This window comes from Nematolebias whitei, chromosome 3 (genome assembly GCF_014905685.2).
Source record: "Nematolebias whitei isolate Nwh7 chromosome 3, NemWhi1, whole genome shotgun sequence".
Taxonomy (NCBI): Eukaryota; Metazoa; Chordata; class Actinopteri; order Cyprinodontiformes; family Rivulidae; genus Nematolebias; species Nematolebias whitei.
Genome location: NC_056500.1, coordinates 3,291,266 through 3,308,327, shown reverse-complemented (window position 1 = coordinate 3,308,327; position 17,062 = coordinate 3,291,266). Strand labels below are relative to the sequence as shown.

The 17,062-nt window shown below is 44.9% G+C and overlaps 1 protein-coding gene across 1 annotated transcript in view; it reads right to left on the bottom strand.

The window, feature by feature from the left end:
* Positions 1-10,610: 10,610 nt before the first annotated feature.
* LOC119430387 (zinc finger protein 41) overlaps positions 10,611-17,062 on the bottom strand; it is a 9,426-nt gene continuing 2,974 nt past the window's right edge. The window contains exons 2-4 of the mRNA XM_037697793.1: positions 11,860-12,300; positions 10,743-11,531; positions 10,611-10,627 (exon numbers count right to left, since the gene is read on the bottom strand). Coding sequence (XP_037553721.1) covers positions 10,611-10,627; positions 10,743-11,531; positions 11,860-12,300 — 1,247 coding nt within the window. The remainder of the gene's footprint in view (positions 10,628-10,742; positions 11,532-11,859; positions 12,301-17,062) is intronic.

The window sequence follows — 17,062 nt, the reverse complement described above, 5'->3', positions numbered from 1 at the left end:
GCTCCTCCTGTTGTGGAGGTTCTGGTTCCTCCTGTGCAGGTTCTGGTGTCTTGTGGTTAATTTCCTCATAAGCAGGTGTCACCATAAATGTATCATACTCCCGCTTCACTGAAAGCTGTTCTTCATCCTGACTGGAACAGATTTCCTCCTGATCATCTTCATTCTGTGAAGGTTCTGGTTCCTCCTGATCATCTTCAATTTGTGGAGGTTCTGGTTCCTCCTGGTCCAAACTGGAGTTCCTCTCCTGATTATAGAGCTGCTGGTCAGTGAGAACCTCCTCCTTCCAGACACAGTGCTGTGGGAGTTCTGGACCTACAAGACAGAGAAATACATCTCATTATTGTGACTAAAAAGAAGCACACGTCTCTTTAACCATTTCATGAAACTAAAGATGATTCAGAAATCACACAACTCTCAAATTACCAGGAACTGGACGTCATAGTTTCAACCAGTGATCTTGGATAATGGATTTTTTTTTTTCCGGCGCCGCGCAAGCAGGCAGCTCGTCTCAGCAGCTTGGCAACAATGGAACTGATTTTTTTCTTGAAAACTTTGTTTTTATTTTCTTATGGTTTCTACTTTTGGAGAAGGTGTGAGCGACCACGCTCCTAATGTTTACTCTCGGGACCAGCTGCTTTCCATCCGCAGCTCCGCTGTCCCTCCTCCTGCAGAGCGACCTGATGTCCCCCGCAAGCTGAGAAGGAAGAGATGCGGGAGACGCGCAGGCATAGGGCGTCGCAGCCAGGGCAGAAGGTACAGACCTGTCCTCCCATCCATCATTATGGGAAACATGAGATCTCTTCACAACAAAGTGGATGAGCTGGCGGCTCTAACGAGACATCAAAGGAACTACCGGGAGATCAGCCTCATCTGCCTGACGGAGACGTGGCTGAATGAGTTAAACCCGGACTCGCATATTAACATGGACGGCTTTCATTGACTCTGTGAGGACAGAACCAGGGAGAATGGTAAGAAGAGAGGAGGGGGTGTGGCTGTGTTTGTGAATGATAGATGGTGTAACGCTGGACATTTAACCATCAAACAGACCCTCTGCAGTAGACATTGAACTTCTAGCAGTTGGTATGAGACCACACTATCTTCCGCGGGAGTTTTCACACGTTATTGTAATAACGGTGTATGTCCCGCCCTCTGCTAATGCTGCTGCAGCCTGTGACATCATTCACACCCCCAGCAGTAGACTCCAAGCACAGCACCCACAGGCCCTCTTTCTGATCTCTGGAAACTTTAATCATGTTTCCCTGTCCTCCACTCTCCCTACCTTCACCCAGTATGTCACCTGCCACACCAGAAATACCAACACACTGGATCTACTTTTTGCCAATACCAAGGAGGCATACAGTTCATCACCTCTGCCTCCCCTGGGGGGGCTCAGATCACAATCTGGTTCATCTGCAGCCCGAGTATAAACCCCTGGTGTGCAGAGAACCAGCTGTGACGAGCACAGTGAAGCAATGGACTGAGGAGACTGAAGAAGCTCTGAGGGACTGTTTCAGCTCCACTGTGTGGGAAGAGCTCTGTGCTCCTCATGGGGAGGACATTGACAGCATCACGGACTACATCATTTTCTGTGTGGACAACACTGTACCCAGCAAGACAGTACGGCGTTTCTCCAACAACAAACCATGGATTAACCCTGAAATTAAGGCTCTCCTGGAGGAGAAGAAGAGAGCCTTTAGATCAGGTAACATGGAGGACCTCAGAGCTGTGCAAAAAGAACTGAGAAGGAAGATTAGGGATGGAAAAAACATCTACAGGAAAAAGATGGAGGATCAGGTGAAGCAGTGGAGTGTGGAGGAGCCTTAAAAACATACTTGGCCACAAATCAAGCCCCCAGGCTGTAGGAGACAAATGGTGGGTGAATGACTTGAACCAGTTCTTTAACAGATTTGATCTGTCACCCCTACTCCAGCCCTGTCCCCCTGCTGCCAACTTCTCTTCTCAGGAATTCACACCTCTCAGCCATTAGCCTCCCCCTTCATTCCAGGAAACTTCATCTCACAGCACCACCTCCATCTTGTCCCTCTCAACTCTTCAGGTGAGGAATGAGCTGTGAAAGATCAAGGTGCATAAAGCTGCAGGTCCAGATGGAATCAGCTCCAGGCTCCTGAGGTGCTGCTCAGATCAACTGTGTGGCATAATGGGATTTATGTTCAATCTGAGCCTGAAGCTGGGGAAAGTACCACAACTGTGGAAGACCTCCTGTGTGGTACCGGTACCAAAAACCAAACATCCCAAGGACCTCAGTAACTACAGGCCGGTGGCTCTGACTTCACATTTGATGAAGACACTCAAGAGGCTGGTCCTCAACCATTTGCGCCACCTGGTGAGGTCTTCGTTGGATCTGTTGCAGTTTGCCTACCGGCCTGGCATCGGGGTGGATGATGCCATCATCTACCTCAGCCATCAAGCTCTGACCCACCTGGAGAAACCTGGAAGCACTGTGAGGATCATGTTCTTTGATTTCTCCAGTGCTTTCAACACCATCCAGCCAGGACTTCTGCGGGACAAGCTGGAGTTATCAGGAGTGGATCACCACATGTCCCAATGGATACTGGATTACCTCACTGGATGCCCACAGTATGTGAGGACACAGGGCTGTGTCTCTGACATGCTGGTCTGTAGTACGGGGGTCCCACAGGGAACTGTGCTGGCACCGTTCCTCTTCACCCTCTACACTGCAGACTTCACCATCGACTCCCCACACTGCCGTCTGCAAAAGTTCTCTGATGACTCTGAGTCGGCCTCATCTGTGATGAGGCCGACTCAGAGTACAGACAGCAGACACAAGACTTTGTGGACTGGTGCCAGCAGAACCACCTCCTGATCAACGCTGCTAAAACTAAGGACCTGGTGGTGGATTTCCGCAGGCACAGACCCACCTCACTGACCCCGATGAACATCCAGGGAGAGGACATCAAGATTATGGACTCTTACAAGTACCTGGGTGTTCACCTGAACAATAAACTGGACTGGTCTCACAACATCGTCCAGTACGAGGTATAGTATCTTGGGGTCTTGTTCACGAATGAGGGAAAAATGGAGCGTGAGATCGATAGGCGGATAGGTGCAGCGTCAGCAGTGAAGCAGGCGCTGTACAGGTCTGTCGTGGTGAAGAGAGAACTAAGTCAAAAGGTGAAGCTCTCAATTTACCGATCGATCTACGTTCCTACCCTCATCTATGGTCACGAGCTTTGGGTTGTGACCGAAAGAATGAGATCTTGGATACAAGCGGCCGAAATGAGTTTTCTCTGCAGGGTGTCTGGCCTCTCCCTTAGAGATAGGGTGAGAAGCTCGATCATCCGGGAGGGACTCAGAGTAGAGCCGCTGCTTCTCCACGTCGAGAGGAACCAGTTGAGGTGGCTTGGGCATCTGTTTAGGATGCCTTCTGGATGCCTCCCTGGTGAGGTGTTCCGGACACGTCCCACCGGAAGGAGGCCCAGAGGAAGACCCAGGACACGCTGGAGGGACTATGTTTCTCGGCTGGCCTGGGAACGCCTCGGGATTCCCCCAGAAGAGCTGGCCCAAGTGGCTGGGGAGAGGGAAGTCTGGGCCTCCCTACTTAGGCTGCTACCCCCGCGACCCGACCCCGGAAAAGCGGAAGAAAATGGATGGATGGATGGGTCTCACAACACTGCTGCACTTTACAGGAAGGGTCAGAGCAGACTCTACTTGCTGAGGAGACTGAGGTCTTTTGGAGTGCAGGGGGTGCTCCTTAAGACCTTTTTTGACTCTTCTATGGTGTTGTCTGTTGGAGCAGCAGCTTATCATCAGCTGAGAAGAAGCAGCTAGATAAGATATATATATATAACCTGCTAACCTGCTCACAGACTCATGTTCATGTTTGTGGTGATGTTCAATGTTTTATGTTATGAGTGCTTAGTGTATATTTAGTTGATGCATTTCTTAGTTCATATCTTAGATGTTATTACTGTTTTTCTTATACATTTTATTGTTGGATGTAACTGGGACCCTGTGTACATAATTTCGCTCCACCACATGTACCACATGAGGTGCGAATGACAATAAAGAAACTCTGACTCTGATATATGTATGTATGTATGTATGTATGTATGTATGTATGTGTGTGTTCAAACATTAAATATAACAACACATTGATGGGCGGGTTTTTGTGTTATGGGGCAGTTTTTAACAGACTTTTGGGCTGGAAAACCGCGACTCTATCTGGCAACACTGGTTTTATAGCGTTTAGAGTTTAGAAAATTGTTAGGAACATTGCAAGAGTGTGGGAAGGGTTTAAAATGCCAATATATACCTGTATATAAATACTAAAATAAACTACTACAACTACTACTTGTGTATAGGCACGTCATGATAACACATTTTTCTGGGCGATTGTCCAAATAAAACAACTAAATGAACAAGTTATTAAACATTAAAATCCCTCAAACTAGCTCCACACATATCCAGTTATATTCCCGGATTAACACAAACTGCATCTAGCAGGACTTTCCTGGACTTGTCTCCTGGTTAAACCTCCATCCTGCCCTGCAGCTGCAGCTCCTACCTGTTGTGTGCAGGTGTGTGTGAGGTTTCCAGCTGATGTCCAGCAGTCTGCGCTGACGATCGATCACCTCCTCGTACTGGACGATGGTTTTTTCAAACTCTGTGAATATTTCTTCAGCAGCAGCAGTTAGTCGCTCGCTGATAAACTCTCTCAGAGACTGAACTGAAGACATTGTTGCTGCACACACTCAACACATTCACCTCTCACAAACAGACACACAAACCAGGACAATGCGGAGAGAGCTGAATACGCTAACGCTGATAGCTTAGCTACTTCCGCTCTGGTGTTCACACTATTGTGTTCCGGCAGAAAACAGGATACGTGCCCGTTTGCATAAAGAAAAAAAAAAGTATAAAATATTAGTTCACGAAAAAACATTGTGGTCTACGTCATGTAAATGAGAAGGAAAGAAATTCGACCAAAAATCTTCAATTTCTAAATTTATTTACTATTTTGCCTGCTTGTTCAAACGAATCAGTAATTTTTTTTAATTCAAGTTTAGAAAATGACATTTATTTAATAATTTTATTTTTATTTATACTAGGAACACATTGTTTTTTGCACTGTGCTTGATTAACTTTTACAATTCACCTAACAAATCAAAACAGCCAAATAAAACAAGACTTGTTACATGCAGAACTTCTCAGATTACACTGCAATAGTTGGGTGTGTGAAGGATGGACAGGAGGAGGAGTACAGGACCCTGGTTGAGGACTTTGTAGTGTGGTTTAAATCCAATTATCTACAGCTGAACATCAGTAAAGCAAAGGAACTAAGAAGGTCTGGGCCTACTCTAAAGCTAATCTCAATTGAGGGGTCGATGTGGAGGTGGTCAGGACCTACAGATATCTGGGCATACAACTGGATGACAGGCTGGACTGGTAAGCAAACACGGACTCCCTCTACAGGAAGGATCATAGCAGGCGCTACTTCCTGAGGAGGCTTGGGTCTTCAGTATCTGCAGGAAACTGCTGATGATGTTCTACCAGCCTGTGGTAGCCAGTGTCCTCTTCTGTGCTGTTGTGTGTTTGGGAGGCAGCAATAGGAGAGATGCAGGGTGACTTGGCAGACTGGTGAGAAAAGCTGGTTCTGGGTTGGGAACAGAGCTGGAGTCCCAATTACATTGGTGGCAGAGAAAAGGGCCCTCAGTAAGTTACTGTCCATCATGGACAATGCTGACCATCCTCTGCATGGTGCGATCATGAAGTGCTCCTTCAGTGGTAGACTACTGTCCCAGCCCAGCTCCACGGACAGATTCAAAGTCAGCGAGTCAGAGAGATTCTTTATTGTCATTTGCACCTCATGTGGTACATGTGGTGGAGTGAATTTATGTACACAGGGTCCCAGTTACATCCAACAATAAAATGTATAAGAAAAACAGTAATAACATCTAAGGTATGAACTAAGAAAAACATCAACTAAATATACACTAAGCACTCATAACATAAAAACATTGAACATCAGCACAAACATGAACATGAGTCTGTGTGAGCAGATGTGCACGCATGATCACATCAACATTGAAACAGATCAGCAGCAACATGAAACAAATCAGCAGCAACATGATATGATTTTCACAGTGATTATTCGAGTTCGAGATTCATAAGTCTAACAACCTCAGGGTAGAAGCTGTTCCTCAGTCTAGTGGTTCTACACGTAATGCTCCTCAACCTCCTTCCTGAGGGGAGCGGGGCAAAAAGTGTGTGTGTTGGGTAAGTGAAGTCCTTCATAATGCAGGTAGCCCTCTTCCTGCATCTAGAGGTGTAGATGTCTGTGATGGTGGGGAGGATGACTCCGACATCTTCTGTGCAGCCTTCACTACTCTCTGCAAAGCTTTTCTTTCGCAACTGTGCAGCCTCCATGCCACACTATAACTTTTTTGACATTTACATGCCAAAACCACCTTATAATGAGCAGAATGAACCCACGTTAGAACAACCTCTTTTGGCTGGCTTCATAATTACTCAATTTCAACTATATTAACAACAAAACAGTAAAAACACCCCTACTCTCCAACACATTGCAAGTAACATTGCAAGTATTTTAGAGCTATTTCATAGTGTTGAGTGCTCTCAATTCAAAACTGTCAACCTGTCACCTGTCAGAATCGAGACGAGGCGGTGCCAGGGAATCAGCTGATTGGACCACGAACCAGTCAAGCGATTCATTCCGACAACGAAACAGTTTGTGTTTCGGACATCACGTGACTTTTTCCGCACCAAAACAGGCTCCGAAGCAGTGGTTCGATGAAATTTTACTGCAGGGTTCGAAGCATTTTTTGAAGCTTTAGTTTCATACTACCATCACTATGTGTATGTAAACATATAGATGTTAATCAATCATGAATGTAGTACCCTTCCACCTTGTGCATGTGCATATTGTCTTTTTCAAATGCTACTAGATGTCTCGAATTTCCCTTTGGGATTAATAAAGTATCTATCCGACTCTGCGGTCTACACTCATCTTCATGCCAGCGGTCACTCGTTCAGGGATGAAGATGTTCACACTCTGGATAGAGAGGAACGATGGTTTGAGAAACGGATTTGATGTTCCCTCGACCGGACGTGGGTCACCGGGGCCCCACTCTGGAGCCAGAGATGGAGGTGGGGCATGCGGGCGAGCGCCTGGTGGCCGGGCTTTTACCTATGGAGCTCGGCCGGGCACAGCCCGAAGAGGAGACGTGGGTCCCCCTTCCCATGGGCTCACCACCTGTGGGAGGGGCCAAAGGGGTCGGGTGCAATGTGGGATGGGTGGTGGCCGAGGGCGGGGACCCTGGCGGTCTGATCCTCAGCTACAGAAGCTGGCTATTGGGACGTGGAATGTCACCTCACTGGTGGGGAAGGAGCCTGAGCTGGTGTGTGAGGTTGAGAGGTTCCAGCTAGAAATAGTCAGACTCACCTCTACACATGGCTCTGGAACCAGTTTTCTGGAGAGGGGCTGGACACTCTTACACTCTGGAGTTGCCCCTGGTGAGAGGCGCTGAGCAGGAGTGGGCATACTTATTGCCCCCCATCTTGGTGCCTGTGTGTTGGGGTTCACCCCGGTGAATGAGAGGGTGGCCTCCCTCCGCCTACGTGTGGGGGGACGGGTTCTGACTGTCGTTTGTGCTTATGCACCAAACGGCAGTTCAGATTATCCACCCTTTTTGGAATCCTTGGAGGGGGTACTGGAAAGTGCACCTCCTGGGGACTCCCTTGTTCTGCTGGGGGACTTCAATGCTCACATGGGCAATGACAGTGAGACCTGGAGGAGTGTGGTTGGGAGGAACAACCCCCCTGATCTGAACCCGAGTGGTGTTCTGTTGTTGGACTTCTGTGCTCGTCATGGATTGTCAATAACGAACACCTTGTTCAGACACAGACCTAGGGTGTCCATATGTGTTCTTGGCACCAGGACACCCTAGGCCGCAGTTCCATGATCGACTTTGTCATCATCTCATCTGATCTGCGGCCACATGTCTTGGACACTAGGGTGAAGAGAGGGGCGGAGCTGTCCACTGATCACTACCTGGTGGTGAGTTGGCTCCGATGGTGGAGGAAGATGCCGGTCAGACCTGGCAGACCCAAACGTATTGTGAGGGTTTGCTGGGAACATCTGGCAGAGTCTCCTGTGAGATGGAGCTTTAACTCCCACCTCCGAGAGAACTTCGAACATGTTCCAGGGAGGTGGGGGACATTGAGTCAGAGTGGGCCATGTTCCGTGCCTCTATTGTCGAGGTGGCTTACCGGAGCTGCGGCTGCAAGGTTGTCATGCCTGTCGGCAACCCTCGAACCCAGTGGTGGACACCGTCGGTGAGGGATGCTGTCAGGCTGAAGAAGGAGTCCTATCGGGCCTTTTTGGCCTGTGGTACCCCGAAAGCAGCTGATGGGTACCGACAGTCCAAGCGGCATGCGGCTCAGGAGGTCGCTGAGGCAAAAACTCGGGCATGGGAGGAGTTCGGAGAGGTCATGGAGAATGACTTCTGCATGGCTTCGAGGCGATTCTGGTCCACCATCCGGCGTCTCGAGGAGGAAAGCGGTACACCACCAACACTGTTTATAGTGGGGGTGGTATGCTGCTGACCTCAACTCGGGATGTCGTGGGTCGGTGGGCAGAATACTTTGAAGACCTCCTCAATCCGGACCAGCTCTACACTCTCAGCAGGGTCCTCAAGGGTGCGTGGGAGTTTGCCCAACTGGTCTACATGTGCTTTGTGGACTTGGCGAAGGCGTTCGACCACGTCCCTTGGGGAACCCTGTGGGAAGTACTCTGGGAGTATGGGGTACCGGGTCCTTTGATACAGGCTGTTCGGTCCCTGTTTGACCGGTGTCAAAGCCTGGTCCGCATTGCCGGCAGTAAGTCGGGCTTGTTCCCGGTGAGAGTTGGGATTCCGCCAAGGTTGCCCTTTGTCACGATTCTGTTCATAACTTTTATGGATAGAATTTCTAGGCGCAGCCAAGGTGTTGAGGGGATCCATTTTGGTGACCTTAGAATTGCTTCTCTGCTTTTTGCAAATGATGTGGTCCTGTTGGCTTCATCAGATCGTGATTTAAAGCTTTCGCTGGAGCGGTTCGCAGCTGAGTGCGACACGGCCGGGATGAAGATCAGTTCCTCCAAATCCGAGGCCATGGTCTTGAGCTGGAAAAGGGTAGAGTGCCCTCTCCAGGTCAGGGAGGAGGTCCTGCCCCAAGTGGAGGAGTTCAAGTATCTTGGGGTTTTGTTCATGAATGAGGGAAAAATGGAGCATGAGATCGATAGGCGGATAGGTGCAGCGTCTGCAGTGAAGCGGGCGCTGTACAGGTCTGTCGTGGTGAAGAGAGAGCTGAGTCAAAAGGCGAAGCTCTCAATTTACCGACTGATCTACGTTCCTACGCCCATCTATAGTCATGAGCTTTGTGTTGTGACCGAAAGAACAAGATCTTGGATACAAGCGGCCGAAATGAGTTTTCTCCGCAGGGTGTCTGGGCTCTCCCTTAGAGATAGGGTGAGAAGCTCGATCATCCGGGAGGGACTCAGAGTAGTGCCGCTGCTTCTCCATGTCAAGAAGAGCCAGTTGAGGTGGCTCGGGCATCTGTTTAGGATGCCTCCTGGACGCCTCCCTGGTGAGGTGTTCCAGACACGTCCCACTGGGAGGAGACCCAGAGGAAGACCCAGGACACGCTGGAGGGACTATGATTCTCGGCTGGCCTGGAAACGCCTCGGGATTCCCCCGGAGGAGCTGGACCAAGTGGCTGGGGAGAGGGAAGTCTGGGCCTCCCTACTTAGGCTGCTACCCCCGCGACCCAACCCCAGATAAGCGGAAGAAAATGGATGGTTTGAGAGAGGAGTAAAAGGAGGCCATCTTTGTGAAAAGAAACTATCCATCATTAAACAAGGGTGGAGGGGTCCATGTTCAACTGTCCCCCTCTTACAATGCTGTTATTGCTAGTATCACTCAGCCTCCTGTGAATAGCAAACAGCCAATGTGCTAATGATTCATGGTTAGGCTGATGGTCCTTCTTGATTATGTGAGCAGCTGGTTTTGGTTGTCAGCAGCAAACTGGTTGATCCACTCTGAGAAGGTGCTATTTATAAGACTGAGCTGAATACAGCACCTCAGACTGAGGAAGACTTTCGGATCAAAGACAAAACATTTCTACCTTTTTTGTTGTTGTTTTTCTTAGTTTTTTGAATGTCCAGAGGACCAGTTTTAACTTTTTTAGATATCTATCTGATAAATATGACAAAACACTTCAACACTTTATACTAAAGAAATTGTCAAAAACAATTTTTTAAAACATTTCATATAAAATAATATAATAAAGAAATCATGTTTATTTCAACAGCTTAATAGAGTGTACAGACACTATCTATGCTGCTGTTCTAGTGTCCAATAATACACGTGTAGAAAACAAACAGAACACTAACAATTGTAAAGTTATACAGAACAGAAATACAGGAAATGTAACAACTAAACTTTTATTCAAACAAAAAGCAGATGCATTTGTGTTTATTCTTGATTTCATTAATTGCTTGTGTAGTTAGTGTCTGAACACCCAGGAAGGAGAAATAAATACCCTTTATGTAAAGTGACACAAACGTACGTTTAACAAACCCCAAAATCTGAGAAAGTTACAAAATTACACTTTATAATCCTTGTGAGTTTTCATGTGCCTGTTTAAAAAAGATTTTAAAACAAAACTTTTCCCACAGATCAAGCATGAAAAAGGCTTCTCGCCTGTGTGAAATTTCACGTGAGTGTTCAAAGTATCTTTGCGAACAAAACGTTTTCTACATGTCTGGCATGAAAAAGGCTTCTCACCTGTGTGGGTTAACACGTGAATATTCAACAAATATTTACTAACAAAACTTTTTCCACAGGTCTGACATGAGAAAGGTCTCTCACCTGTGTGAGTTTTCATGTGGTAGTTAAAGCCATTATATTCACAGTAACTTTTTCCACAGATCTGACAAGTAAAAGGTCTCTCACCTGTGTGAGTTCTCATGTGAACAGTTAAATAATTTTTTACACAGAATTTTTTTCCACAAGTCAAACACACAAAACGCTTTTTGGGATTGCTTTTTGCTTTTGGGTGGTCTTCATTGTCACCATGACCTCTGGTTTGTGAACTTTTCTTATGTTGTTTCAGCTCTTCGTCTCTGCTGAATTCCGAGTTTTTTTTGCTTCCTTCCTGAACTTGGCTCTCAGACACAGAAGAGTTCTGAAAGAACCATTGTTTCCTGTTTGGTTCTGGTTCATTGTGATTTTTTTCCTTATAAACTGGAGTTACCATAAAGGTTTCCGTCTCCTGCTCCTCTTTCATCTCTAGATTTTTTGGGTTTCCCTGTGGAGGTTCTGGATCCTTCTGTTCCTCTTTAATCTGTGGAGGTTCTAGATCCTCATGTTCCTCTTTTATCTGTGGAAGTCCGGGTTCCGCCTGGTCTGAACTGGAGTTCCTGTCCTGGTTACAGAGCCATTGGTCAGTAAGAACATCTTCCTCCTTCCAGGTGTGATGCTGTGGAAGACCTGGATGAACAAACAAATGAAAATGTTGATCAAAGTGATTGTAGGAAAACTTACTTTACATTAATTAGAAGATGCATCTGAAAATGGTTTGGAAGTTGCAGCTGGAGTTTATTACAGCTTGGTAGGTATTCAGACCACACCTTTCCTAAAACCTTTTGGGATACAAACATAAAACTTCACTCCTGACACACCTCCATTTAAAAATGTAAATATGTGTCAGCCGTGACTTAAAGCTGCTGAAATCAGCACTTTTAGCTGCAAACTGAATCCAGTAAGACTGAACCAGTCTCCCAGTTAAACCTCCATTATCCCCACTGCTGCTCCATACCTATTCTGTGTAGCTTTGTCTGAGGTTTCCAGCTGGTCTTCAACGTTCTGCGCTGACGATTGAGTTCTTTCTTGTTCTGGACGATGTTTTTTTCTGGTTCCCAGTGGTTCCTTCCCTCCGTCTCCTGCATCAATAAAAGCTGTTCTTCATCCTGATCAATACAGAGCTCCTCCTGTTGTGGAGGTTCTGGTTCCTCCTGAGCATGTTCTGATTTCTTGTACTTAATTTCCTCATAAGCAGGTGTCACCATAAATGTATCATACTCCTGCTTCACTGAAAGCTGTTCTTCATCCTGACTGGAACAGATTTCCTCCTGATCATCTTCAATTTGTGGAGGTTCTGGTTCCTCCTGGTCCAAACTGGAGTTCCTCTCCTGATTATAGAGCTGCTGGTTAGTGAGAACCTCCTCCTTCCAGACACAATGCTGTGGGAGTTCTGGACCTACAAGACAGAGAAATAAATCTCATTATTGTGACTAAAAAGAAGCACACGTCTCTTTAATCATTTGAAGAAACTAAAGATAATTCAGAAATCACAGAACTCTCAAATTACCAGGAACTGGACATCATAGTTTCAACCAGCGAGCTTTGATGCTGCGTTTTAAACATCTTGTTTTTGAAAACAACAGACTATTTTACCGTGCACGGCCCTTGCAAAGCAGCATTGTATATCATGGACTATAACATACCAGTAAATGAATAACTGAACTGCAGAGAAAAAAGTGCTGTTTCACTTAAAGTATGTGCCGTGTACACGGCCCCTTAAAGTGCTCCCCAGTGTCTGCAGATTGTCTGATCACCTCATTCCTGAAGTAATTCATCGTTTTTGTTCCTGCTCTGTTCCTGACATCTGACTTTATTTAAAGTTTTATCAGGAGGAGAAAGTCAGCTGTCACTCAAAGAGCTCGATCACTGGTGGAGAATCCGAAGTTGCGATGACGTCAGAGGGAACAGAGGATTGGACGGATGGATGGACGTGGGTCATTCACACAGAGGCAGGAAGGCAAAACTTATCAGATGGTTTTAGCAGGATTCCTGGTCACAAGGCAGAGCAGACATGGAGGTCCAGATATCCGATCACGGGCAGAAGGATCCATCTTGGGCGAGGCAAAGGGGAGGAATCCATGTTTGAAATTGGTCAGGAACAGAGCAGGAACAAAAACGATGAGCCCCGCTACGACATCCCATCATGTTAACACTTCAGCCAAACAGTTGTAGCAGCACTTTATGAAAAAGCTAAAACTGATATTGGTGCCCTGGAGCCCAGATTAAAGCCATGCCACATGATGATGACCGAGCGATTCAACCACCTCTTAACTAGGACTGAGTACCGAACGGAGGTTCTTAAATGGCACCGACTGAACTGCACCGGTCGGTGTATGGATTGAAATGTCACTCTTTTTTCTGTGTCAAGTTTCGGTATTGGCTGTAAGGTGTCACGTGGTTTCAGCACGCAGGCAGGTAAAACACCAGACGTATGACGAAACAGACTACGTGTTTACACCCAGAGCTGTATAGAGCTGCCGTACCTAATCTATGCAACATCTCACAACAGATATCTAAAAACTTGTTTTAAGTTTCTCATATTGTCTTGCTCCTTTTTGTTTCTTTTTTTCCATTTATTGTTTTTTATATATGTATTTCTCAATTTTCATCATTTTGTAACACCCCCAGCTTGTAAACTGTAGTTACGACACCCTTCACGAGTGTTTGTATGTCTTTCTATTTTGTAGTGTTCTGTAGTTCTGTGTTCATTAATTTAAGAAAAAAAAAGCTGCTACACCTAATCTATGTATAATGTATGTCTATGGTGCTGGTGACGCCCACAGACGGGGTTCACGTGTGCAGTGCGTGTGTTGTCGAACGGCTCCGACAACACACGAGCAGAAAGTGCTCCATGTTTCTCTGCAAGAAGACAAGAAGCAGCCTTCCCCCTCCTCCTCTCAGTGTGAGTCAGTCTCTGTGTGTGTGTGTGTGAAACGGACTGAATCAACATTCCACAGCCGGACTCGTCTTCATCAAAGAACTCCCGAGGACGGCTCTGTGTCTGTGTTTCAGCTGGTGAGTTTACGTTTGTTAACGTTAATGCAGCTTAACATGTACATCGCGGTGAAATAACGCTAACTTTAAAATATTAGTGTGTAAATTTATTTTATCTACGTAGCTAACTAAAGATTGACAGTAACAGATGAAGCTTAGCTTGTAAAACTGCTCATCCATCCAGTCAGCTGCTTAAACAGTTCACTAATGGTCACCGTTTGTTTATGTTCATGTTCTCCTCACAGGAGGTTCTGACCCAGATGTGAGGACAGACAGAAAAGCGAGGTGGGGGCCACAGGACAATCACAGACTTTGTTGTTAAAAGTTTGCTGTCTTTTCTACAGTGGAGCTGCACGGTGGAGGTACGTTAAGCTGTAAAAGATTTTGTTGACCAGTTAAACTTTTATCTCTCGGCCTATATAATGTTTTTTTGAGCAATAATAACACAACCATGTTATTATTGATGTTTTGTTCTCATGTCAAGTAGGGAGATGATCAGAGCCCTAAACCCCAGAGAACCACAGAGAAGATTCAGGCAGAGACACAGAGGTGCAGATGTCTGCATCAACCCTACCTCATTGAATCCAGTGACCTGCTGGTGGAATGTGAGGGACAAGATGTCAGTGCTGTCAAATGCCCCTTTTCCACTGTCACAGTGCGGATCAGGTCAGTTCGGGTCGGTTCAGATCGGCTCGGGTCTGTTGTGTTTCTATTTACACTTCTGGACCGGCTCTGTAGGCGGGGACTAGAATCCAACTCATCTTACCACCTGGTGGCGGTAGTGCTCCCTTAAACTACTTACTAGCCACCACTAAACGTATTAGAAGAAGAACATCCTGAAGGTTTTGTCTCAAGATGTTGTAGAAGAGATGTCTTGCTCTAATGGAGTACCTCATGAGCTGTAACTTTTAAACCTGATTCATAATCCTACCTTACTGCCTTCCTGCTGCTTTAAACCCATGTGTTTTTCATTTTAGTATAGATTTTTACAATAAAGATGTATTAAAAATATCTTCACTTTTATTATTTACAGATATGCACAAGGTTCATGTTAAAATTGCAAAACATCACACTGTGCTGTAATCTTTGAAACTGCTTTTACAATAAGATACAGACTTGAAAACAATTAGATTAAAATTTGTCCTTGAATTTTAAAGATTTGTCTTTCATTAAATTAAAACATAAATTTATTACTTATTAATCTAAAAAAGTCTGGTCCTCTGGACATTCAAAAAACAAAACTAACAAAAAACATTTTGTTTATTTATTATAAACTGTATTGTTTGTTTTGTGAATGTCCAGAGGACCAGACTTAACTTTTTAGATTTTTCTACCTGAATTATTGAGCAGCATCAGGATATTACTTAATAAATAGTCAGTTGGTCTGTGAACACCATGGGGTCCTAGAAGAGTTGAAGAGGTGGATCTTGATGTCTGTGCCTCCCTGGTGAAGATGCTGCTCCCACAACCCTGAAGCAGAAGATGATGGAAGGATGGATGGATGGATGGATGGTGAGTGAAGGAGGAGACCATCAAACAGCAGGAGTGGTCAGTTCAGGTGAACTCCTGCCTGTTTGCTTCAGATCAGCTGTTCAAATCTCTGCAGGTTCAAATAAAAGGTGCACCAGGACTTTCAGCTGAATCTCTCGGGCCACAGTTGTACGGACGATAAACCATAACTGATAACTGATAAATAACTGATAACTGATAAATGATAACTGATAACCGATAACTGTCCTTTCTGAATTTTTGACTGTTTTTGTGTCACTTCATCCTAGAACCAAAAAATTATAACATAACAGATTCTGGTAATCTTTTCTTAGGATCCATTAAAGATCAAACAAACACTATCTGAACTTAACATTGTAAAATTTGTTTAGGAAATTTAATGTTCAAGGACACCACTTAAGAAAAAAAATGTTTAATAGGAAAAGTAAGAAGTGAAAAATGTAGAAAAATAAAAACTACTGCGTCCAACTAATGACTGTGTATCTGTGTGTCCCTTGTCTCACGGGCTTCATCCAGAAGAAGACACAAGTGTTGTTCCTGCTGTGTCCGCTTCAGTTCTTCATGTTCATTCAGTGATGGAATAAGACTTTTCTTTACTGGACTCTTTTCTCTTTCTCTTCACTAGAAAGAAGAAAAAGGTGGTTAATTCAAGCTACATACTGTTTTTGAATAAATGCATCAAACATAGAAAGGTGCAGCTAACAGCTCTAATAGATATATTTATATTAATAAACTGATCAAATAAGAAAATGAAAAATAAATTGATTTAAAAATAATGAAAATAATATAATGATAACAATGGATATATGAATCAGAAAGTATTATAAAGATACAGATATTCCTTATTGTCATTCGCACCACATGTGGTACATGTGGTGGATCAAAATTATGTACACAGGGTCCCAGTTACATCAACAATAAAATATAAAATAAAAACAGTAATAAGATCTAAGATATGAACTAAGAAAAACATCAACTAAAAATATGATAAGCACTAATAGCATAAAAACAATAAACACAATACGCCGAACAGCAGCACGGACATGAGTCTGTGTGAACAGATGAGCACGAATAAACACAGCAACATGAAACAGATCAGCAGCAACATGAAACTGATCAGCAGCAACATGATTATCCTGGTTAGATATTCATGAGGCTGCACAAACTCAAGTTCATGTTGCTGTTTGACATATTGTTTTGATTGTTTACTGCTATTAGTGCTTACTGTTTTTGTTTTATTAGTAGATGTTTTTTAGTTGATATTTTTCTTAATTCATATCTTAGATCTTATTACTGTTTTTCTTTTACATTATGTTGTCTGTAACTGGGACCCTGTGTACAAAATACATAATTTCATCCCAATTCAGTATTTATTCAACATTTTATTTTTTTACTTTAAAAATAAAATAAGTCAAGTCCTTATCGGCACAAATAAAGTGATGTGGAACATGGTGCATCTGTTCTTACCGAGCACAGAAGCTGCAGCGTTGTGCTGCTCTGTGAGGTGCAGCTGGGCTGTGATGGAGCTCTGTCAGGTGCAGACTCCTCTGATGGAGCTCTTGTCAGGTGCAGACTCCACTGATGGAGCTCTGTCAGGTGCAGACTCCTCTGATGGAGCTCTGTCAGGTGCAGACTCCTCTGATGGAGCTCTGTCA